At 37.6% G+C, this 26,774-nt stretch overlaps 1 protein-coding gene across 10 annotated transcripts in view; it reads left to right on the forward strand.

Annotated features, from left to right (window-relative positions):
- LOC138740499 (BCL-6 corepressor-like protein 1) overlaps nucleotides 1-26,774 on the forward strand; it is a 139,719-nt gene that overhangs the window by 76,104 nt on the left and 36,841 nt on the right. For 9 of the 10 annotated variants that reach the window (XR_011342959.1, XM_069893232.1, XM_069893231.1 and 6 more), the window contains 2 exons: nucleotides 15,310-15,469; nucleotides 26,694-26,774. Coding sequence is in view for 9 of the 10 variants with exons in the window: in XM_069893232.1 (XP_069749333.1) it covers nucleotides 15,310-15,469; nucleotides 26,694-26,774 (241 nt within the window). In the remaining variant the exon portion in view is untranslated. The remainder of the gene's footprint in view (nucleotides 1-15,309; nucleotides 15,470-26,693) is intronic. The other variant, XM_069893238.1, reaches the window with a different exon arrangement.

The raw sequence follows: 26,774 nt of genomic DNA on the forward strand, positions 1-26,774 counted from the left end.
GGGACTTTAAAATCAATAAGGGAACAGACAAGTAAACATCTTTCTTATAAATCCAAAGTTGAACAATGGTTAAAATCTTTACTTTTGTACTCTTTCTTGAAAGTGAAATGCTGCAGGAACTGAATGTGCTGTCATTGGCTTTTGGACAGACTAGGATTCTAGTTGAATAGAACTTTCAGATTGTGTTGCTTCAAATTGATCGAGGTGACATGCTCTGTGTAAAAAAGTACTCAAAGATGACCAATAAAAATATGAGCCTTTAAGCTTGTCCGACACATCAGTGATAAAGATGCTAAAATAAGGATATTGTATTTTACATAACATATATTTATTAAAGAATATTTGACGCAGGATTTTAACTAAATTGTGTATTGGAGATAAATGAGCTTTTGATGGTATTGATCACAACAAAATAAGAATATAATAATGTCTACAATAGTTTAGCTTTATAAAATGGAATAACAATTAAGACTATGTGGTGAGGTGTAGAATGTCATTTGAAGATGTAAAATATATCAGTAATTGATTGTTTTATTTCGATGGCTTGGGGAACTCTGACTCAAAAGTGATGAACTGAAAACTGAGCTTCAAAGACTGCAACGCATCAGGGAGGGGGAGAGTTACCTGGATGCTGTGCTTCAGGAGGCAGTCACACCCATTAGATTGCCTGCTTCAAATTTGATGTGTGATCAGGAACAAGAGGGTGTGATTGCTAGTGAAGCGAGTCGAGGGATCCCAGAAATAGTGCTGGAGGACCCTCAGCCTTTGAGCTTGCCCAACACCTCAGTAAATCTTGTTCTCTGTGTAGATGAGAGTGGTGGCTGTAGGAGAGATGAGCATCCTGATCGTGCTACCATGGTTCAGGGAGCCATTCAAGAGAGTGGAGAGAAGAGAAAGGAGAGAAGAGAAATAAAGTTATAATTGGAGCTAGTATAGTCAGGGGAATATACAAAATGCTCTTTTGGGTATCGAGGGCTATGTTGCCTGCCTGGCACCAGATTCAGGTAATTTCATCTGAACTACGGAGGAATTTGGAGAGTGAGGGGAAAGATCCCATTGACTTGGTTCATGTGGGCAGTAACAGTATGGTAGAAGAATGGAAGAGGATCTGGTGAGGGAATTTGAGCAGTTAAATTTAAAAAAAACAGAACCTAAAAGCTAATAACCACCAGAGCCATGTGCTTTATAACATTAGGGAAATAAATGCATGATTTAAAGATTAGTGTGGGCAAAATGGGTTTGAATACGTGGGCCATTAACTCTAGTATTAGAGAAGGAGGGAGCTGTTCCAACTGAACCATGTGAAGATCAAGATCCTGGTGAATCACATAACTAGGACTGTGGATAAGGGTTTAAACGAGGGTCAGTGGGTTCAACAGATAGGAAAAGTATGGATAAAGGAAAGGAGAACACAGGAGAGATTAATCTCCAGAATGAAAAAAAGACAAAAGTTTAGAGGTATACAGTTTACAGATGCTGGGATACAGTACACAAAAGTGGTGAAAAAAACTTAGCAGGTCATGTCGCATCCGTGGAAAGTAAAAGGAAGTCGATGCTTCGGGCCCGAGCCCTTCTTCATGGGAGGACATCTAGGCGAATATAGAGTCTTCTGCTCAGAGTAGGGGAATCGGTAACCAGAGGACATAGGTTTAAGGTGAGGTGGGGGGGGGGGGGGAGATTGAATAGGAGCCTGTGGGGTAACATTTTTAATCAGACAGGTGAGTATATAGAATGCACTATTGCAGCGTCAAAGAAAAAAATTGGACGGATATGTGGACAGGTTGGATTTAGTGTTATATGTGCAAAATACAGATAGGTAGGACTAGTGGGGTAGAAAATTTTGGTAGGCATATACAAGTTGAGCTTAAGGCCTGTTTCTGTGCTTTATGACTATGAATCTATAATAAACATCCTATCAAAAAGTCAGCAAGGTGGGCAGAGGGGGTGGAGGGGCAAAAATAAATTAAATCCTTATCAAGAAGGAACATAAAATGAGAAAATGATGGACATGTGGGTAAAGTTGAGAAATTGTAAGGGTAAAAGGACCCTGATTGCAGATGAAATACAGTGTCGAGAAGTGTATGGTTATGTATTTTGGTAGAATGAATAAAGAAGCAAGTTATCTTCTAAATGGGGAGATAATTCAGAAACCAGAGAGCCTAAAGGACTTGGGTGCCCTAGTGAAGGATTCCATAAAGGTTAACTTGCTGGTTGTGTCAGTAGTAAGGAAGGCAAATAACAATGTTAGCATTCATTCAGAAGGACTAGGGTATAGGAACAATGATGTAATGCTAAGATTCCAGGCCGAGTTTGGAGTGCTTTGAACAGTTTGGGGTCTCATGTCTGAGGAAGGATATAGTGGAGCGGGGAAGGATCTAGAGGAGGATTTCAAGAATGAACACGGGGATGAGAAGCTTAATGTATAAGGAGCATTTGATAGCTTTTGGCCTGTACTTTCTGGAGTTTAGAAGGATAAGGGGGAATCCCATCAAAACCAAATATTGAAAGAGTTGGATAGAGTGGATGTGGGGATGTATCCAGGTGTTGGAGAGTATAAGATGGAAGGTACAGCTTCGGAGTAGAGGTCCTTTTAGAATAGACTGACATGAATCTAGAGAATGATGAATCTCTGGGATTTGTTTCCACAGACAGTTGTAGAGGACTGCTTTTGCATATTTAAAACTGAGGTTGATAGGTTCTTGAATCTTAAGAGTGTCAAAGGTTTTGGGGAGAAGGGAGGAGAATGGGGATGAGAGAAAAAGGCATGAGCCATGATTCAAATGGCAGAGCAGAAGATGGGTTGAATGGCATAATCCTGTTCCTTCTTCTAATGGGCTTATTACGATAATAGTTGATTGGCAGAAATGTAATTTGCTATTGATAACATTTGTTCTTCAATTTGGAAATTTTTTTAGTCAAATTAGCTGATGAACTGCATTTATTACATTAAATGCTGTTACTTGCTTTTCATATTGGGAGGGAGGCAATTGGATAATTGGATATAGACACCTGTAGTATATATTCCACCAGTCTTGCCTCAGCCTGGCAAGGCCTTCACAATGTCATTGAGCTCCGTGGAATCTCATGGCCTTCCGTCAGCGAGGAGGAGGCTTGTGGCAATTCAGAAGTGCCAACATGAATCGGCATATCTGAATTGCTGAATGTTAGTAGACCTTGGCCTCAGTGAAAGCCTTGGAATCCTTGTGATTCTCTCTTAGCAAAATCTTAGGACAGTCTTAGGTTTCTACCTTATGAAGACTTTGTCGACTGAAGGAGAATGAAGTACTTCTAGCTTAACAACTCAAAGAATTTTTGAATTCATGATTTGCCTTCAGTAACCCAGCCATGAAAAAATGCTTTCCATCATTCTGGAATCTTCTCTATAGTTCCAAATATATACGAACCTCATGCATGGCTGGAAAGCCTAGGGCAGGAACTGTCTGACTGTCAAGGCTGTTTCAGGGCAAACTAGCTATGAGAATGGGAAAAACTCTGAACAATACAGACCTCATCAAATACCTCAGATGCTTGTGTCTAGATGCTTGCAAGAAGAAAGAATTTACTCTGTGTGATGTGCAACTAGTGCATGTCTCACCATTCATTGCACTGAGATTGTCCCAATCTTGTTATTTCCATTTTGTTGTCAGACTTTTTTCACTGGAGAATGGAAAGAACTGAAGAACATTGACGCTTTAATTAATGTCATGTGTGATTTAATGAACTTGCATCTTTCTTCTAAGAATTTGTGGATAGAATGGAAATGCAGAGTTGAAGTAGAAGATTAGCTATTTTTTCAGTGTCCATTTGCCTTTGTTTTTTGTAAAGTTAAATATCTTTTTTCTGTTATTGATCAAGATTGTCACAAAAGTGTTCACATAACTAAGGAATAAGAGGCTTGAAAATGCAGTTGATTCTAATCCATACCAAGCAAACTTCATTGTCAAGAGGTTTTGAAGGTCCAACTTGAAATGATTTATCAGTTTGGTTTATCCAGGCTTCAACTATGTAACTGCTCAAGATGTGTGATTAATTTCAGAAATATATAGAGGGTGTTATAAGAAATGGCTGTAATAATCATATGGTGTTCTGGAATCTGATATTTTGTTGGTCAGTTTTTGGACCATTGAACTGTTGCACCTGATGTAAGAATCTTTGATATGGAAACCTGAGTAAAAGGGAATGTATTTAATTTTCCAGTAATAACAATAATGAGCGTTCACACACTCACTTCCACAGCCACGTCACAGATTCGCTTCCATATCCATGATTGTTTAACTCCAAAGAACATTTTGTTTTTTATTTTACGGAACAATCAAGGGAGAGGGACTCATGATTCATTGATACAAGCTTAATGTCCAACGTGGGTGGTGCCAAATTTAAATTCAGAAAATAAAATAATCTAGATTCATACAAAAAAAAAACACCAAACTGAGTAAATTCTCCTAAAAGCAACTGAAGAATGGGGTCCATGTTGGCAAAGTTATTTCACAAACTAATCAAGCAACAGTTTGATCTATTCATACTCACATGATCCTATACTTTAACTAACTTGCCATACTCTATAATCATAATCTTTGGTTAGCCTTTTCCCATTGGCAGGACAGATCTATCAGAAATGGAGGCACAGTGGTTAAAAAGTGGAAATGGAATGGCTCTATGCATTGTCCAGATTGATGCTGAATCTTATTAAATTTCAGGGCATCCGGTTAACTATAGACAAATAAACTCATTTCATTTGCCATCATTTTTCAACTAACTGATCAGTACTTTCCAAGCTGATGTATTACCACTTCCTCACAGCACTTAGAAGAAGCCCTGAGAGTAACAAGATTCTGGAATTTCTTTTGAGTACTGGTCTTCAAAGTGGCACGTACGAGTCCTCTGGGACAAAGCTGACAGAATTTACAGCAGGTGCTGAGTGAACTAACAATGGGGATGAAACTCCCTCAGTGAGATTTCGTGACAGATCTATTTATGTATGATACTACTGGCAGGAGAAACCACTACACAGTATTTTTTTTAGAGACAGACTTTTGTTGTTAACTAAAGGATATCCTTGATTCTGTTGTATGGCAACACCTTGAGCATTGTGAGATAAAATCTGATAGGATCATCAAACTCAAAACTGGGTCCATAGCATTTCATAGATGTCATATATCGTTGAATATATAAATGATAAATTTCTTCATAATCTGCAACCCTGGATGTTTGAGGAGTGTAGAAGAGCTTTGTGATACTTCAGTGAAAATACAGGATAATGTGAGTGTTGAATGTTAAAAATATCATGTCATATGATCATACAACTAATGGAACAGAGCAGAACTTGGCAGCCTTGCTGCATTCAATTACCAATTATGAATAGTAGTGGTGGGTCAAATGGAAAATTTGAGGGTGAGGCTTTAAAGAAATCCTCCTCGATGATGATGATGAAGAGCCCAATATGTCCATTACAAAGACAAGACTGAAGCACTTTTAGCTGTCTTCACCAGAAGTGCAAAGTGGATTATCTATCTTGGTATCCACCTGGGGTTATTGTCATCATAGAAGCTAGGCTATATCCAGTTAATAACTTTACTTGGTATTACAAATTAGGTGAAAGCATTGCATGTAGTAGTTGGTTTTGGACTGGATAACATTGTGTAATAATGCTGAAGGGACTTCATCTAAACTGTTCCAGTACATTTACAACATAATGTAGAAAAATCATTCATTTATGTTCTCTTCACAAAAAGGTGAAAAATTTTATCAGGTTAATTATCACACAACCAGTTTATTCTTAGTTATCAATAGGATGAAGGGTTCTGTATACATTGCTATTCCCGTGAGATTCACTCACTGAAAATACATTCACTCACTGACAGCCAATACACTAAAGTTCACTTTGGATTTCACTAGTTCCATTGACTCAAGATTAACTCTTTGGACTCCGGCCATACTCTGGACAAGGTCCATGGGTAAGCTACAGTATGAATTAGCTGGTGGTTGGGTATAAATTCAGTCCCAGAAAACGAGGACTCAGAGTATATGTGCTTGTTGATAATCCCTGAAAACAGAAACACAGAGTCCAAAGGGTTAAGTTTATTATCGTTTGACTGTACATATACAAACAGATGGAACAGCGTTTCTCTCAACCATGGTTAATGCACATACACCTACAATACACATATAATCGTCACATATATGCATAAAAATAAAATTTTAAGTAAATATTTTGAGATGAAATACTCAGTTACAGGATACTGTTCATCAGTTTCATGTGGGAAGAAGCTATTTCCCAGCTTGGCAGTCCTGATTTTTGAGGCTTCTATACCTCTTTGATGGTGGTGGGTCAGAGATACTGTGGGCTGGATGGAAAGCATTCTCTATAATTCTTTGAGCCCTATATAAGAAATTCTCCTAGTAAATGTCATCAATAGAGGAAAGGAAGACCCCAAGTGATTTTTTATTTCAACCATTTTGATGAACCTCTGTATTGACTTCTGGTCTGATGGTTTGCAGCTACCATATCACACAATGATAAACCTAAACAAGACCCCCCCTCAACTGTGCTCCTGTAAAATGTTGTCAAGAAAGGGGTCAGTAGCCTTGCCCTCCTCAACCTTAGGAAGTGTAGGTGCTGGCTGTGTATTCATGACTAATGTATTGTGGATCCAGAACAGGGTGTCTTTTATATGCGCACCAAGGAATTTTATGCTCTCCACCCTCTCAACCATTAATGTATAATAGAGTGGTCAAACTTCATTGTCATGAAGTCCACAATCATCTCCTTTGTCTTGTCCATGTTGAGGCTCTCACACCATTTTACAAGTCGCCAATCTCCTTACTCCACTCTTGGTCCAAATTTGGACAAAATAATTAAATTCCTTGGTCGAAATGAGAGTAACCATGGACATCAAAGTAGCATTTGATCAAGTGTGGCATCCAAGAACCCTGCAAAACCAAAGTCTAGAGGAAAGCTATCCTCGTTATGGTACCATTTTACAAAAGAGAACGTGGTTTTGGTAGCTGGCAATCGATCAACTCAATTACTGGAGTTTAATTGTATTCTGATTTCTCTCTAGAGAAACACAGGAAACACCAGATGTTAGAATCTGAAGCTAAACACAATTTGCTGGAGGAACTCAGTTGGATGAGCAACATCAGTGGGGGAAAAAAATAAGTCAATGTTTTGGTCCAGACCCCTTCATTACCCATCTTCCTCCACCTGACACCTTTGTTTTTTTCTTGCCTCTCTCTCCCCTTGTTTGGCATCTGCTAATCTGTTGCCTGTCAGTCATGTTTTTCCTATCGCTAGCTCACCAATCCAACATAGATCCCTGTACTGAACCTCCCACCATGTTCTCTTTGCACTGGCTTTTCTATATTCCCAGTTTTGATGACGGGCTCCTGCCTTGAAACATCAACCATTCTTTTTCTCTCACTGACACTGCTTAATCATCTGAGTCTTCCAGAAAGAATAAAGAATAATTAAGAATAAAGAGAAAAACAGAGCAGATGAGTTTTTATAACATGTTTCTTGCTGAGTTTCTCCATCACATTTGTGTATTGCACTACAATCACAGTGTCCGCAGACTTTCACTTTTAACAGATGAGGAGAAATCAGGTGTATGCATAATTAGGAATTCAGAAGCATCTTATAATGCCATACCAAAAGGGTAGTACAGATAGTTGAGATGCTGTGTATATTAAAAATTGATTGAAGAGATATTAGAAAAATGGACTTAACAAAATAAGTTTGACCTGCTGAGTTTTCTCCAGCATTGTGCTTTTACTTCAGCCACGGTGTCTGCAGACTTTCATGTTTTACTTCAGATGAGATTCATCTTGGGTTCTTGAGAGAAGTAATGGAGGAAACCATGGAAGCACTGAGCATAATTTTCCAGTGAACTTTGGATATAGGGTGATGCCAGAGGACATGAGGTTAGAAATGTTACTCCTTTATTTAAGAAGTTGAGGATAAGGCTGACAACATCAGGCCAGTCATTTCAATCTCTGTTTTGATATTCTTTTCAGAAAGCTTGATTCCAGACAGACTGGATATTCACCTGGAGAAAGATAGATTAATTAAGCAAACCAGCATAGATTTGTTAAAGAGCAAATTAGATTTAAACAATTTGATACAGTTCTTTGTTGAGGTGACAGTTGGAGTTGAGGATGTTGCAGTTGACGTGGAGTACATGCACTTCCGGAAGGATGCCATGCACAAATCATGAAAAGAGATCTGGCAGGTTAAGAATGTATTCAAAAAGGTATGCACAATCCAGGCTTTATCAATAGAGACATGAGTGTATATGTAGGCTATTATTATTATTCTATCTACAGTTGAATATTGTGTTCAATTCTGGTCACTATTATAAGGATGTGAATGGGTTAACGATGGACCAGAAAAAAAACGATGAAAATGGTTACTGAGATGAAGGATCACAAGACACAAAGCACTTTTTTTCTTTAGAAAGAAAAAGCTCTTGCAAGATTTGATAGAAGTACAGTGTGTAATATGATAAGGGGTCCAAATAGAGTTGACAGTGAGAAATTATTCTCTTTGGTGGAGAGACCAGGAACAAGAGAGCATAAATAATAAATTAAAGGGAAAGAAAATTAATCAGGATGCAAAGAAATTTTTTTATTTTTTTATTTTTATTTATTTTTTTTTTTAAATAGTTTTCTTGACGTTGCTGCTCAAAATAAGTCAGGATTGGGTACATTGGACTGTCTTGTTAGTTTTCTACAAACAGACCCAGTAACTGTGGCCAGATTCAACTTTTCAAGTGATAGCAAGTTGTGTTTTACAGTGCAGTACCCCGTATCAGAATCGCTTTGGACCTGATGTTTTTTCATTTTTGTTTTTTTCTTGGTTTTCAAAACAATGGAACTAAGTAGCATCAGTAGAATACCTGTATCAGTGGTTAAACAGCCACAACAAACAATGGCAGGCTTTGAGCACCAACATGACGCCACAAGTGGAAAATTCACATGAAATCATGTTTAGTACTTACCAGAAATAAACTTGATCTCTGCTTACAAAAGATAAATGCAGCACCAAACATGAGAAATTCTCCTGGTTGGCTTTTTCAAATGTTTCCTCTGGTGTCATCTATTTCATTTACAATGGTTTTGTCTTAGAAGTCTCTCTTTGATTTATAAACTGACATGATTCCTTGTTCTGTTATGAATGCATGCTGCTCTTGTCCTTAATAAGTCCATCACACATTTTCATCATGTTATCTATAGGCACCTTTTCTGCCAATAGCTAAGACTTTCTGTTCTATAGAAAAACAAATGTTTTCTCTTTTTCTTATCACTGTCATCCATAGTGGTATCTGCAGGCCTTTTTGCCATTTTAAAAAATATTTTATTTTGAGAATTTTCGATCAACATGCAGTCAAAATGAAGAATAATCAAAAAGTTAAACATCAATTCACAATGTTAAAATAGTACAAATATCGAAAGTGAGAAAAAAGAAGTCAACGTGATTCAATTATTATAAAGAAAGAAAAATTACAATACTACAAAAATGCAAATTCTATATCCATGTTGAACCAAAGGGAGAGAAAGATGATAGAAAGGTAATAGAGAGAAAGAAGAACAAAATAAGAAGAACTCTCCCACCCCCCGCCCCCCAAGAAAGAAGAAAGAAAAAGGAAAGAGAAAGAAAAAGAAAAGATTGGCTTTACCTAGGATAAGCCCCACTCCCATCAAGGGGCAAATAACCTGAATTATCTAGGGTCCTCGGCACTGCGAGCACTGGGGGGAAGAGACAGGAGAGGTGAATTGTTAAATATTTACCCCAATATACCTTGGGTTTGAATTACATATTCTTAAAAATGCATCATACTTGTTTCTGAGATGATCTTCTCCAGGGGAATACAATTATGCATTTCTATCTTCCAGCAGGCTGAACCTAGTTGGGAATCAGATTTCCAAGTATCTGCTATGTATTTCATGGCTACTGCTAAAGCAATCTTAACAAATTTTAATTGATATTTCAACAGCCTCATTTTAGGTCTTGCATCTTCTAAATTACCCAATAAAAATAATTCAGGTACCTGAGCGTATCGAATTCCAGTAATTTTTTTTTCCAGGAGATTACCCAAATCTTCCCAGAAAGGACTCACTTTAGGGCATGACTAGGTTGAATGCAAGAAAGTACCTATTTGTTGACCACATTGAAAACATTTCTGATTTCAATTTATGTAATTTTTGTGGAATAAGGTATAGCTGATGCAAGAAGGTATATTGCACCAGCCAATACCTTACATTAATCGTGTTACTCATGATGTCCCAACATAAGTCGGACCAGTAAAATGGATAAATTTCTATACCCAAATCGGAGTCCCACCTTTGTCTTCATTTGTCAAAATAGAGAGGGAACAGAGAAGATTCACCAGAATGATACCTGGGTTTCAGTTCCTAAGTTATAGAGAAAGGTTAGGTCTTTATTCCTTGGAGTGTAAAAGGGTGAAGGGGGATTTGATAGAAGTTTAAAAAAATTTGAGGGGGATAGATAGCGTAGATGTGGATCGACTTTTTCCATTGAGGATAGGGGAGATTCAAACTAGAGGACATGAGCTGAGAGTTAAGGGTCAAAAGTTTAGATGTAATACAAGAGGGAGTTTCTTTACTCAGAGTGTGGATGAGCTTCCAGTGGAAGTAGTGGAGGCAGGTACAATATTTTTAAAGAAAAATTGGATAGCTATATAGATTGAAAGGGTATGGAGAGTCATGGGCAGAGTGTAATTAGAAGAGTGTAAGAGTTCTGGTACAGACTAGAAGGGCCTGTTTCTGTGCTGTAATTGTTAAATGGTTATATTTTATATGGTTATCCAGCCTTTGTTTAGAAGTTCCTACCTGAAGTAAGGAATACATTTTTGAAATAAATTTTTTTGTGCTCCCCTTTTGAACCAGAATCTCTTTTTCACTACCCTGTGGTAAGGTTAGATCTGGACCTAATTTGTCCCTTAAATAAGATAGCAGGAAAAAAATGTATTTAAAACTCCATATTTATTCCTAATTTGCTCAAATGTCATAAATTGTCCCTGCTCATAACAATTCTCAATACATTTGACCCCTCTCTGGGACCAAGTTTCCAGGATTTTCTTATCAAGCATTAATGGAATTAACATATTTTGAGGCAGGGGTGTTTTAGGTGAAAGACCCCCCCCCCCCCCAGTCTCCAAGTTGACCATTAATTTTATTCTATATTGTAATTATATGCTTTAATAAGGGGGCTTCTTTAGGGCCAGATAATAATTTAGAATTCCTTTTGTATACCATTTTTCTGCAATCCTCTCACCAATCTTGTGCATCTCCAATTTTACCCATGAAGACATCTCCTCTGTCAAAGAGGGAGGTGACAAACTTCAAATGGGTTGCCCAAAAATATTTTTTGAAATCCAGGAGCATTAATTCTTCCAATTCCTAATTCCAAGTTACCTTTCCATGGAAACTTCCTGGTGCATTTATTAAGATCTTGAAAGAATCTCTGAGGTATCGGAACAGGCAGACTTTGAAAAAATATTGTATTTTACGCAGCACATTCATTTTTATGCAGTTGATCCTTCCAAACAAAGTTGTTAAGATCATCCTCAACTTTCTGAAGCAAGCGAAGATAATTCAATTTATATAAATTCTGCAGGTTATTTTCTACCTTGAACCCTAAATATTTAATCCCATTGAGCAGCCAGTTAAATTGAGAATTTCTCTTAATTTGTTCATAATTCCCACCTATAAGTGGCATAACTTCACTCTTGTCCCAGTTGACTTTATAACCCGATATCCCAAAATCTTCCAATTTAGACTGTAATGTTAATTGGTTCTGTCAGATATATCAGAACATCATCAGCAAATAAACTGATTTTATGTTCTTCCTGAACAGCCCTTTATGTCTGGATCTAGATGGATGGATTTCATTAACGATTCAATAGCCAGGAGGAAAAGAGCTGGAGATAATGGACAACCTTGTCTGCTAGATCTGGACAGAGGGAATACTGATGAAATTTGACTTTAGCTTTAGGCTCAGAATATAGTGCTCTAACCCAATTAATAAATGTTTGTCTTTTTGCCATTTTCAACCATATCTTTGTACACCAGAGCTCTGTTGTTATCAAAATGGTGTTAACAGAGCACCAGAGCCCCATATGGGCAAGTCAGGTGGTGAATTTTTTTTTCCCCAACTTGTAACATCACATTGGCACTAAAAAAAAAATTTGGTTTTTGGATCTTTTCACTTCGGATAGGGGTATTCATAAATATGAATATTTATTCTCTGTTAGATTAAATGCCATATTGAGCATTATAGGGAGTTTTTTTTTCAATTTTGAAGTTATTCAGTACAATATTAATGGGTTCAGTTCATGTTGAAGATTATATCAACACAGGTCTCTCATTCAGAATTACTTGCACCTGAAAGCCAGTCATAGATATTTTATATACTGGATCAGTGAAATGAAATTCAAGCAGAACCATGTATTAATTGAAACTTTATTTTAAAATGATTAATTTCAAGGTTTTACCAGTGTAGATGCATTACCAACATTTGACATCTGAGAACCAGAACTTTTGTTGGTACTGCAGCCAATGTGGTGACTTGTGACCATTCATCTCATTCCCATGGTATGAGACACTGCAATGGAATTTGAGACTGTATATTTCTATAAATGGAAAGGAACATTTCATCTATTCCATACTTATGCTATTATGAAGCCTGAATCAACATTAATGAAGTTAATTAATTTAATTAACTGTCATGCATAAAGTTATTAAAGTGAAACCCATGTACAATTACTCCAATTGGAAGCTTCTTTGTTTATTGGTGACAAAGAGTGAGGATCATTGAATAAAAGTTTGAATGTCCAGAATGTAAATACCCATTTATAATAGAGCAACACCCAGTGAAAAAAATGGCTTTAATGTTTATTACACAATGAAAGTAAATGTCTTAGCACCTGGGTTTCAATGATCTGTGATATTTCCACAGGCTCGAAAAGCTGAATTTTACCTTTTATAATAGCCACTCAATGTTCTGAGAATTTCTTTGTTAAATTAAATGTTTTTAAAAATTAACTTCTTAAATGCTTTAACGCAAACATATTTTGGTTTAGAGCAATTTCAATCAAATAATGAACCAAATTTATTGCGCAGTTGTTAACAAACCCTAATGTTTTCTTTCCATGTTTGCTTTACTGTTATACCATCAATCTCACTGTTACTGCTGCCTTGCTGTTGGAAAGCTGCATCTTTTCTTTGAAAGGGAAGCAGTTATCTGTACTGCATGTCACTGATGAGCTCATGCCCAAACTAATCAACTGCTCTGGTTAACCAGAAGTGGCTGTTGATTGGAATAGAAGGCGATGGTGCATTGCTTGAGAGGTTATGGTGGCAGGAGAGACCAAGAGGAATATCAGGATTTTTAAACTGTCTAATACCACAGGATTGTCAAAAGAGTTGCATAGGGTTGCGTGCTTGGATCTGATGTAGTCCTTGACGACAGTCCAGTTATGACAGCCTCCAAATCAATCCTTCAGCAATTACCATCTCACACATGGCAGACTTTTTTTTCTCTGTTGGCTGCATTGAGACTTTGTTGCGGAAGAACAGGAATTAGTTTATCTGGATGTGTGTTTATTTGCTGCTAGTTTACAGTTAGCAGAATTGTGTTTCAGCCTGGGATTCCACAGTGACAAAGACATTAAACATGGAAACATAACCTGATTCATTCATAACCATTACCACTGGCTTATGAAGAAGTGTGTATCATCTGTATTGGAGCCACAAAGTCTCTGGGTTTTATGCAACTTTTTGCAAGACATGCAAGATAGATTATACTTCTGATCATCTTATACATTTGGTCTAAAGTACCAGACTAGTGCATCAAGTGTTTCATCCCTACTAGCTGTCCTCTTTTCTCTTGTATTCTTCATTTGATTTGCTTGGGGTATCCAGCTCAAAATATTTCTTTTCTCTCCTGCCTGACCTCAGTCCATTTGTTCAAAGTGTCAGCTTTCATGAAAGGACGTGCTACCTTAAATTTTGTTCTTGTGCAGTTATTGTATGATAAAGCCCCTTCACCATGAAATTAGCTGTTGGCTTATTATTTTCAGACTCTTCCTCATTTTATGCATGGATCTCTAGAATTGGTAGTGGAGTCTGTTGAATCTGCAGAGACAAGGATCCAAAAATATAGCATCACTACCTTTTTATTCCATTGTGGAATGTATTGAGCAACCACACCATTTTTAAAAATATACAGACATTATCAGTATGGGAGGAAGCGATGTGGAAAAGGCATAATATACTTGCATTCCATGGAGATTAGGATCCTGGCCTGCTGGGTCTCTTGTCAGAGAATTTCAAAGAGGGAAAATTTTCACTGGCTGATAGTGAGTTGGAGGTGAGATGTGAGAAGTGTTGAGGACTACAGTGAGCTGAGATCTGATGTCCAGGTGGTCAGAATGTATAGCTAAGGCGATTATGTCAGTAACCAATGTTGAGATTAGGGTCTTGCCTTCACATTGCTAGAGTGGACATGGGGCCCTTTACTGCACTAAGACATTTTTTTGAGATAGTGCTGTTGGAGATGGACTACACTACTACCTCTGGTAGGCACATCAGTTTGTTTTGGACATCCTGTGCATCCTTCCCCCATGCCTTGGTTGATCTCGATGAAAATCATTAAGTTTGAACTCTTCCTCTCTTTTCCTGCCTTCTTCCACATGCCTTCTTTGTAAAGCCACTTCAGCATTAATGCTCTTAAGTATTAGTGACTACACAAAATTCTATTGGAAACCTTTTGTAGAGTATGCTAATTTGTAAATAAAGGAAATATTTTTTTGGGGAAAGCAGTGCCTGTGCGGTGCCAGAGGATTCCAATTTAAGATTGAAAATTGTAATCCCTTGACAATTTTTAAACTATAGTTAAAGTGCTATTTGCTCTGATGGCTCCAAATTGAGAACAAATGGCTTTCTAACCCTCATTCTTTTAAACAATTCTTAGTTTTTTCTAATTATATATAAAATGCATCCTTGATTGAGATAATTTTGACATTAATGTGAAAATGGAAGGAAGGTCGAGAATAAGAGGTGGTAGGATTCTTGCTGCTGAGAGTAGATACGTGATCCATTTCAAGAACTGCAATGATCAATTTGATAAAAGTATGTGAAGAGAGAAAACAGCAACTGCAGCCATATTTTCTTATGTTCTTATTTGTTAAATCATGGTTTTGCTTAAGTTGGAATCATGGATGTACTTAATGCAAACTTAAGTATATTTAGACCAAAGTACTCATGACATCAGTTGAATGTAAATTTCAGGGAAGCAAAAGACGGTCAAGCAGTCTCGAAGTGAGCCAGAGAGAAAGTGAAGATGTCTGTTCATTTGAAGGACATGATGGAGAAAGAAGAAACAAACGGCTGAGGACACCAAAGACTGAATTCCCTTCTAGATCAGCAGTGCAAGACAAAGGTCGAATTGGTATGTAATGTCATACTACTTGCATGCTCTTTTCCATAGTGACATGAGCCTTTGGGAAAACAACAGCTCAGTTTAACCATGGGAGGCCTTTCAATTCAATTATTTGATTTGCTTGCCAGTATCATTTCCATTCAGATCCCAGTTAAAATATCATCAGGGTTAATTTAATATCTAAAAAATATCCACAAATTTGAGGTGGGTGCCATTGCCAATTACTGAGATATGTAGGATAAAACCTGATCAAAGAAGTTTTTGTTTCTATTCTGTGATCAGATTAAAATTCTCCCACAGAGTGCTCTAAAATTTAAACTTTGGTGAGAAAATTATGGTTATTTTGGGAATATATCATCATTATGGATAAAGTATGTATTTTAAAAAAGCCTTGAAGAATTTCTGAAGATCCAAATATTCAAGTTATTCCAACTAAATGATAAGAACATTGTAATTGATATAAATACCTCAGATTTAATAAATAACAACCAAAATCCATGCTCCTTGTAGCTAATCATTGTGTTAAACAGAGCAATAGACCCTGTGAAGAATTATGCCCATGCTGACCATTTATAGAGATTCTATTTGCAGTATTTCAATCATAGCTTTCTATTGACAATGAGTCAAGTGCTTATCTAAACATTTGTTAAATGTAGTGAGAGTACCTGCCTCCACGATTTCCTTAGTCATGTTGCTGACACTGGGTGCAAAACTTCTCTCAGATCTTCTCTTACCCATCACCCTAGCCCTCTTGCCTCTTGCTATAAACATTTTGTCTCTGGAAAGTTTCCTACCATCTTCTATTCTTCTCATAATCTTGTAAACCACAATCAGGTTTCCACTTAACTTCTTGTATTCCAATGAAAACAAACCCAGACTATCCAATCTCTTCTCATGACAGAAATATTCTTCGCATACTCCAGTGCAATTGCGTCCTTGATTGGACAACGATGAATGTAACGCCACTATTTAAAAAAAGACGTAGGCAAAAGCCAAAGAACTACAGGTCAGTTAGTTTAACATCTGTGTTTGGAAAATGCTTGAAGCTATCATTAAAGAAGAAATAGCAAGGCATCTGGAGCGAGTTATTCCCATTGGTGGGGGAGACTAGAACAAGGGAACATAGCGTCAAAATCAAGGGTAGTAGATTTAGGTTGGAGATGAGGAGGATCTGCTTTTGCCAGAGTGTATTGATCTATGGAATTTGCTGCCAATTGAAGCAGTGAATGGTACCTCAATAAATAGACTTAATACTAGGTTGAATAGATTTTTACATAGTAGGGGAATAAAGGGATATGGGCAAAAGGCAGGTGGGTAGAGATAAGCCATTAGATCAGCCATGATCTTATTGAATTGTGGTGCAGTCTCAACAGGTTGGATGGGTTACTCTTCCTCTATTTCTTATGTGTATACGAAAAATGCCTTGTGATGAAGAACAGGTTGTGAATAGCAGTTAGGCCTGAGGAGATGTATTCATGAAACTTTTAAAGAAGCATGTTGGTGCTCCTCTTAATTGAGAAGATGAAAATGGTTATCTTTGTGGGATAGGAGATAAAATAGAAAATTAGGAAATCTTGTACAAGAAATGGGTGAGATTCTCTTTGTCCATTTGTTTAAGAAAGAGTGTATATCCAATGAAGGTAATTCAGTGAAGGGTTATTAAATTTCCTCCTAATAAAAGAATTTGATGTAGAGTAATTGAGCACATTGCACCTGTACTTAATGAACATTAGAAGAATGAGAATTGATGCCATTGAAACAAGTTTTTATTGTGCCCTACCTGTTTTACTTGTGTACTCGTAGATTTGTATGGAGAATGTGCAAAGCATTGTTTCACTGTTCATGTGACAATAAACAATTCAATCAATGATTCTTAGGAGCCTTGCTAAGGTGAAAGCTGTGAGGATATTTCTCTCTGTGAGGAAATTTGTAACAAGGAGGCTTAGTTTCAGAATAAAGATTCACCCATTTGTGATTGCGATGTGAAGGAATTTGTTCCTTCAAATAAGGGTGGCAGGGTTAGATCTATTGTTAGGAAATGGAATAGGGCAGGTGATGGAAGTGTACGTTGGTGAGAACTTTGGATCCAGTGATCATGGGTCCAATAGCTTCAACTTAAATATGGAAAGGGATAGGTCAGGTCCGAGGTTGAACGTCTTCGAGTGGGAGAAGGCTAGATTTGAAGAAATGAGAAGGGGTTTGCAGAAAATTATATGGGCTGATCTTTTTTATGGAAAGGATATAGAGGAGATTTGGAGGGTATTTAAAGAAGAGAAATTGAGAGTACAGGATCTTTACGTGCCAGTCAGATCGAAAGGCAAGACCAAAAGCCTAAGGGAACTGTTGTTTTCTGGAAAAATTAGGAAGTTGGTTCAGGATAAGAGGGGGGCATTTACTAAATTTAAGAAGCAAAAAATGGAGAAGATGTATGATTATTACATAAATTGCAGAAAAAACCTGAAGAAGGAAATTAGAAAGGAAAAAAGGTATGAGGAGTCAATAGCTGATAAGGTAAAAGTAAATCCCAAGTGTTTTTACAGATATGTGAATACTAAAAGGAGGGTTAAGGATAGAATAGGACCACTGGAATATGAGAATGGAACTGTGCAAGGAACCATATCAAATGGGAGAGATATTAAACTATTTTTTCTCATCTGTGTTTACGAAGGAAAAGGACATTGGACTATGTGAGATAAGTGAGGCAAATGGCTTAGTTATGGAAAAGATAGGGATTAGTAAAGAGAGGGTTTTGGAGCTTCTAGGGTCAGCAAAAGTGGATAAGTCTCCTGGTCCTGATGGGATTTTCCCCAGGACATTAAGGGAGGTCAGGGAGCAAATAGTGGAAGCACTCTCAGTGATATTTCAACGATCACTGGAGGAGGGTGTGGTGCCACGGGATTGGAGGGTTGCTAATGTAGTTCCGTTGTTTAAAAAAGGCACAAGGTGTCGGCCAAGTAATTATAGGCCTGTAAGCTTGACTGTGGTGGAAGGGAAAGTTATGGAGGGTATTCTTAGAGGGTATTCTAGATAAGCAGGGATTGATCAAGAGCACCCAGCATGGGTTTGTGAAGGGGAAGTCATGTTTGACAAACCTTGTTGATTTTTTTGAAGAAGTGACAAGAAAGGTAGGGCAGTTGATGTAGTGTATCTGGATTTTAGCAAAGTTTTTGATAAAGTTCCACATGAAAGGTTAGTAAGGAAGGTTCAGTCACTCAGGATTAATAGAGAAATGGTAAGATGGGTTCAGAGGTGGCTGGAAGAGAGACAGCAAAGGGTCATGGTGGACAACTGTCTGTCAGGATGGAAGCCTGTGACGAGCAGAGTACCTCAAGGATCAGTGCTAGGTCCCCTGTTGTTCATAATTTATATTAATGATTTGGATGATGGGGTGGTTAACTGGGTAAGTAAGTACGCAGACGATACGAAAATAGGGGGAGTGGTAGATAGTGAGAGGTCTTCAGGGATTACAGAGGGATTTGGTTTGTCTGGAGAGTTGGGCTGAAAGATGGCAGATGGAATTTAATGTAGAGAAGTGTGAGGTGCTTCATTTTGGTAAAAATAATCAAAATAGGATATTTGTAGTAAAGGGAAGGACAAGAACAAAGCACAAGAACAAAGATCTTGGAGTTATGGTGCAGCATTCCTTGAAGGTGGATTCTCATGTTGACAGAGTGGTTAAGAAGGCATTTGGTATGCTGGCCTTCATAAATCATAGCATAGAGTATAGGAGCTGGGAAGTGATGCTGTGACTGTTTAAGGCATTGGTGAGGCCAGGTTTGGAGTATTGTGTTCAGTTCTGGTCTCCAAATTATAGGAAGGATATAGATAAGGTGAAGATAAGATTTACAAGGATGTTGCCTGGCTTAAAATACCTAGAGTACAGAGAAAGATTGAAGAGGTTAGGACTTTATTCATTGGAACGTAGACAGTTAAGGGGGGATTTGATAGAAGTGTTTAAAATTATGAAGGGAATAGATGCAAGTAGGCTCTTCCCCCTGAGAGCAGGGGAGGTTGAAACAAGAGGACACAAGTTGAGGGTAAGGGGGCAAAATTTTAGGAGAAACATTAAAGGAAGCTTCTTCACTCAGAGTGGTGGCTGAATGGAATAATCTTCCAGAGGAAATAGATCAGGCAGAGTCAATTCTTTCATTTAAGAGGAGGCTGGATATATACATGGATAAGAGGGGGTTAGAAGGTTATGGGCAGAGTTGTTTGAGTGAACCGGCATGGACTTGTAGGGCTGAGATGGCCTGTTTCTATGCCATAAACTGTTATATGGTTATATGGCATGGTTAGTGTAGAGCAGGGGTGTCAAACTCAAATTCACAGAGGGCCAAAATTAAAAACTTGGACTATTTGTTGAAAATTTTCAACAACATCTGCATGTTTTCTCTTCTTTCAACATATGTAATGTTAAACTTTTTCTTATTAAAATAAATGTTTAATAATAGTTTTGGTTAAACTCTTTCCAGAAGCATTAACAAATGAGAAATAAAATATTCAATAAATAATATTTCTCTATACCCTTTAAGCTCCTTTTAAATGTATTTTTTTTCCACAAGCCAACAAGTAAAAAAAAAAAACAACTTGCTTCAATGACAAACAGGTTTGTCTTTTAAAATGATGAACATATAGTCTGCCTCCCACCCGTCTTGAAAGGTCCTGTTTTGTCTTTCGTTTGGCCATTTTCCGTAAGGGGTTTATTACGTGTGAGTTGGGCGACAGGTCGCAGATGCTAATGAAAGTAAAGAGAGGAGGTGGGGGCGATTAGCGGGCTGACGGGCCGGCGCCAACGCATTTGCGAAGCATTCTGGGATTTGTAGTATTAGCTGTGCATGCGCTCTACTGGCGCGGCGGCCAGCGGGCCAGCTCTAATACATATTTGATATGATCTTGCGGGCTAAATATAATTATATCACGGGCCAAATTTGGCCCGCGGCCCTGAGTTTGACATGTGTGGTGTAGAGGTTAGCGCAATGCTGTTACAGCACCAAAGACCCAGGTTTGAAACCGATGCTGCCTGGAGGGAGTTTGTAGGTTCTCCCCATGTCTACACGAGTTCCCTCCACGTGCTCCAGTTTCCTCCTACCGTTCAAATCATACTGGGGTTGTAGTGCTGTGCTGAAAAAAAAAATTGTTACTCCCCCCTAGCTATTCCACTGATGGCATAGGGATTTCTTAAGCAGTATGTGAGTGAAAAGAGAAAGTTTGAAAACCGCTGCTATAGATCAATACTTGCAGTAGATTTTCCCATGCTTTTATAAATTGTGTGCATACATTTTATTAAACTATGCGCTTATTTTCCCACATTCTTTTATAAATTGTGTGTATATGTGCTTTATTCCCACTATGATTTTCCCCACACTCTTCTATTAATTGTTATGTGTTAATAAAAGTAAAATTTGATTGCAAACCCTTGTGTCCAGACTTGTCTCTGTCAAACCTGACACTATCTCAGCACTATGACCAGTGCGGGGGCCAACAGTGGGCTACTGGGAGTGTCTCCCGACAGCCTGCCACCAGCCCCCACACTGATCCCACCATCCCACTCCCCCACCACAGCCACCAACAATAGAAAGCGGTGATCACTGTCAGTGTTACTCAGCATTAACACCCTAATTTCAACTTCACATATATGACTGAGGGAATAATTTTGAGCCTTTTTTTGGGGAAAAAAAAGTGGATCTAACATGCTGTGAAATATGGTATGTTATACGTGACACTAGAGGCCAATTCTGACACTGTTGTGTTACACGTCCCTCTCTTTAGCTCCCAGAATGCCAGCTTGCTGTGTAAAAAGACACACTGACCCTGCATTAAGCCAGCTTTGTTTGGACCAAAGCCGGCTTAAAAGCTAGGTCTTTATGGCAATATTGCGAGATTTCTGTGTCAAAAGCCTAACATTTTCTTTGGACGAGAGGGGATTGAAAAATTACAGGATTTGACAAAAAAAGTAAAGTTGAAGGCCACATCAGATTAAATGTTATTAAATGGCAGTCAATATTGACAGGTCATATGGCCTCCTTCAGCTCCTATTTCGTATGTTATTATGCGTTATGAATGCTTGCAATTGTTGAAGATCTGAAATTTTAAATGTTGTTGACTTGGTTTCAGCATATTAGAAATGATCATTTTCATGTAATATTTGATAACTTCATAAACATAACCCCTTAAATCACAAAAATACAGCATTTATTGTGAGAATCATAATTCATGAAATTCAGTCCAACATATCCTGCCTGATATGTGCTATTTTTGCTGGGCAAGGCTGCCAACTGAGTGATGTTATAGATTCAATTTGATTCATTTTGAGCATTGATAGCTGAAATTAGGTCATCGTTTTCATTTTTGGAAAAATTATCAACCACCTGCAGAGATATATAGAAATGTGGGAGAAGCTGGATCAGATCATTAACGTTAATTCACTATTCAATAAGATAGTTGCTAATCTTTCATTTTGGCATTTGATAACCCTATATCCCTTGATTCCCTGAAGATCTAAAATTCTATCAATCCCTGTTTAAATTTGCTCAAAGTCTGCAACACCTTTCTGGGTGGAGAATTCAAAAGATTTATCTCCCACTGGGAGAAGAGATTTCTTTGCATTGTTATCCTAACTGCCTCACCCTTTACTTGGAGACGGACTCTTGATTTTTATACACCTTAGTTAGGGGCAACACCAACTCTGCTCTGTCAAGCCCAGAAAGGATTTTCTATATTTCATCTTTTCAGCTCAAGAGAATATTTCCAGATTTCTTCATGACATGGAATTAAACCACATTCACTCATTAATTTTTCTCTGTAACTGATTTTCCCTTTATATCGATCAACTTCCCTTAGATTTTTCCATTTACCTACACAATATGGGAAATTTAGAATGGCCAGTTAACTTTGTGAAAAAAACTGAAATGCCTAGAGGAAACTGGATCACTGGTGTTGTAAGGCATCAGGTCTGCTATCTTTTCCACTGTTTAATTGTATCTTTGATCTAACACTTTATGACAAATAGATGGAATAATTTGCAAGGATTGTGAGATTCTCCAAGGTTTAAGGTATGAAAGACTCTACTCGTGGGATTTTGGGCTTATGAAGTTGGAGCTTTACAAGAACTACAAGTTGTTGACCATATCATGAGAAGAAATTTTGCATGATCATTGCCGAGTATCAAGGGAGTTTACATGACTCCATGTTTCAATGAATGTTCCATATGGAAGGTGATATTGGTGTTTTGGGAAGTCTAGCCACATCTTCTAATACCTACATCAAATAGAGTTGATTTCCATTTTAATGGTTGCCACTGGGCCATCAGGAGCATGTTGAAAAATATTATTAGTTATGATTTCTGACAGTTACAGTACTCAGGGGAAGTTTGTCTCTTTCAGCATCTTCCTATCAGAAAGGCTTGACCTTTGCCTCAGTCCCTTCAATCAGGATGTTGGAAGTGGAGTGGAGAAGAATCTTAGAAGAAGATCTTGTCTGGATCTCAATACAAATTTGCAAATCTGTCAATGAAAATTTAATTGTTTGGAGTTTCTCTGAAGGACTCATCCCCTCAAGCTCTTGGTCCCTACCAGGTGCATGTAGGTGGATAAATGAGAGATCCCTCGCCCATCACCTTCATTTAGTATTTGATTGTAAGGGTCCCATGCCAACATCCATTATTTGGCTTGCATTTAGTGGTTCAATGCAAATGCCACACCTGTTATTGGTTCTGAAAGACAGAACTCTGTGCTACAGTGAAACTTGCAACAGGCTCGTATCGCAGCCTCCAATGTAGCTGACCAGGTTCCACTGAGTTCTCAAGCACTTCTCTGCCTTGTATGCAGTCGCAAAAAAAAAAAATGGGGGAATTGATAACAATATTTTTTTTGATCTTCAAAAAATAAGGCAGCCATTCAGTTCTATTGGTTCAATTGCTGAGAGGCACCAAGGAGGAAGTCTCATCAACAGCAACTTACCTCATTTGTAAGCACACAAAGAGGAATTTCTCCTATAAAAGACCCCTTACTGAGTTGCTGTAATCAAAGATTCTCCACCAGAGAGATTTGCTGAACTACTAAATTGGTCAAGCCTGGAAGACCAAATCTGTAACTCTAGTAAATACAGGCTCAGTGTCTGATTTGTAATGCTTTTTTGTGGTTTTTTTTGGGACATTGGCATAATTGGGCAAGGCTCATTAAATCAAGAAGATTCTCTTCTGAATGATGCATCAAATTTTGTGCTAATGCATAAACTGCAACTCCATACTATTCCATCAGACAGAATTTAGAAAATTCTCTCATTCAAGCTGGTGGTCTAAAACATTGACTTCCAGTAACACAAATAGTGGAGATATTAAAGGTGGCAAACCACTGGATATATCAATCTTTGCAGTAAGCTTTCCAAATGAATGAATAATGATTATGACCCAAATTTAATTACTAAAACGTTTCATGGATTACTAAAGGAAAATCACATTTGACAAATCTGTTTTCTGAGGTTATGACTTGCAGAATAGATAAGGGAAACTTGATGGGCTGAATGGACTTCTTCAAGCCAGGTGGAAAAATAATGGAAATATGAAAATTGAGTGGTTTTTGTGGACTTTCAGAATACTTTTTAATAAGGTGACGTTCATTTATAAAACTTAGAAAATGTGGCTTTGGGGAAATGTACGGATGTGATTGAGGACTTGTGAATGGACAGAAAACAAAGTGGGAAATGGGCCATTTTCAGGTTTGGTGGCTGTGCCACAGTAATCAGTGCTGCATCAGTGATTTGGATAAATGATTTATGGAATATATCCATTTGCAGATGATGCTAGGTGAAGTGACTTGTGAAGAAGATTAACAAGGCTTCCAGGGGAGGTAGATGGATTATGAATGGAAAAGTTTGTGGTAGATAGAATATAATGTGGAAAAATGTGAGGTCTTCCACTTTAGTAGAAGGAGGAAATAAGTGGAGTGTTTTTTTAATTGGTGAGAGACTGAAATACATTGTCGTTCAGAAGGATCTGGGTATTCTGGCACTGTAGTTAATTTGGCAACATGTTCAGCAATGACACATGTTCGATGAAAGATAAAATATAGGTGCATAAAACAGTTGGGAAAATAAGTGCTGTGTTGGCGTTTGTTAGAAGAAAATTTGAGAACAAGAATAGAGGCATATTTTATCACTTATATGGGGTTCTAATCAAAACATTTCTGGAATATTGTCCAACTTAAGGAAGGATATACTTGCAATTGAGGAATTGCAGTGAAAAATCACAAGATTGCTTTCTGAGATGGAGGTTTTGTCATGTTACTAGACTGGCCTCAAGTTGGCTGTATGCAGAAGAATGAAATGTAACTCAATGAAATGTACAAATTGTCAGAATTAGATGTAGAGTTGATGTTTCCCCAGTCCGAGATGTGTAGAACTATGGAGTACAGTCTCAAGATAAGTATATTCTCAGAGGTAGCAAATCTTTGGAAATCTGTACTCAAGAGTCATGTAGATAGTCAGAGGATATTTAGCACAATTTGTTTTATAACTTACTTCAGGAGAAAAGGAGTTAATGCAGTAAAGTAGGTTAAAGTGGAAAGGTTAAAGGTCAATTGATCTTGGTGAATGGGGGAAAGGGGCCTAATGCCCTTTTTTTTGCTGCTGTTTCTTGTGCACTTTGATAACAAAGTTTGCAGTTAAATCAGGGTTCTAGAGCACAGAAACAGGCCTTTCTTCCCAACTCAACCACGCTAACCGCTAGTCCCATTTTCCAGTATTGGGTTCATATCCCTCAAACATTCGAACTTTTACAATTGTCCCTCTTCTACTACTTCCTCTGGCAGCTTGTTTCATATACCTTTGATTCTCTGTGAAGATGCCCCTCAGGTTCCTTTTAAATCTTTCTCCTCTCACCTTAAATCTATGCCATTTAGTTTTACTTTCCTCTAGCCTGGGAAAAAAGTTATTATTATTTACCTTGTCTGTGCCCCTCATGATTGTATAAATCTTTACAAAGTCCGACCTTGGCCTCCTAAAGTCCAGGGAGAAAAGGCCCAGTCTATCCAGCCTCTCATTACAATTCAAGCCTATCAATCCTGGTAACATTCACGTGAGTCTTTTCGGCACTCTGTCCATCTTAATTATACCTTTCCTACAGCTGGGTGACCATTACTGTGCATGGTACTACAAGGTCTCACCAAAGTCTTGTATGGTTGTAACAGAACTTCTCTGCTCCATGACTGATGAAGACAAGTGTGCCAAGCACTTTCTTCTCGACCTTGTGTACCTAAGTTGCCACTTGAAACTGAGTGCTTCTACCCCCCAAGTCTCTTTGTTCATCAACATTCTCTAAGTCACTACCATTCACCATACAAATCCTGCCCTGGTTTGACTGACCAAAGTGCAACACTTCACAAATGTCCAAGTTAAATTGCATCCCCTACTCCTTGCCCCACTTCCCCAACTCATCTAGATCATATAAACCTTCTTCATTGTTCATTATATCACTAACTTTACTAACCATGCTAACAACGTTGGCAGCCAATCATTAATATGGATCTTGTGTTTTATTCTAGTATAAATACATAGAAACAAAGTGATAATTAGATTTTTTTTTCAGGAAATTTCCTCTTCTCTTACTCTATAGGATGTTCCTTAAATGCTTGATCTAGCTTTTGGGTAATTTCCTAATCCAAATGTCACATTTGATTTGCAGCATTTTCTTTGATAATAATGCTGAGAAATACATGGAACACTTTACAAAGTTGAAAATGCTTTGTTAATTACCATTCCATCATAACTCTTTTCCTTATATTAAGACTAAGCAGCTTTTGCTTTGCCATCTAAAAAGGTTAAGAATATATTTCCACACTTTACTATTGTCTAATCAAAAAGGTAGACTGTTAATTTGTTCTGTGAATTCCTTGAAGCTGGTTTCATTAAATAGGTGATGTTCTTTACTGTTATAAAGAAAACTCTGAGGTGGAAACTCATGAAGGTCCTTAAAATACATCTGTGCCAAAAGCAGTGTTCTTTAAATCTAATGAATAATTTCAATGATTAATCTCATATTTTTTTCTTAAATTATTGTCAATATTCTAAATCACTCAGCAAAAGAAATTTGGTTCTAATTTTAATTTTTTGACAAAAATTAATTTTAGGCAGTTGGCTTTCATATTTTTGTAAATTGCTGTTAAGTGTAGAAATTCAGTGAAGGAAATTAATTATTTCATGAAATGTGAAAATTATTGGCTTTTGTTTGCTTTCCTAGATTTTATTCTGAAAAAAGGCAAAAATAATTTTAAGGACTTCATTCCAGTGGTGTTGAAAACTAGGACCCGTAGTCAGTCAG

This window comes from Narcine bancroftii, chromosome 8 (assembly GCF_036971445.1).
Source record: "Narcine bancroftii isolate sNarBan1 chromosome 8, sNarBan1.hap1, whole genome shotgun sequence".
NCBI lineage: Eukaryota > Metazoa > Chordata > Chondrichthyes > Torpediniformes > Narcinidae > Narcine > Narcine bancroftii.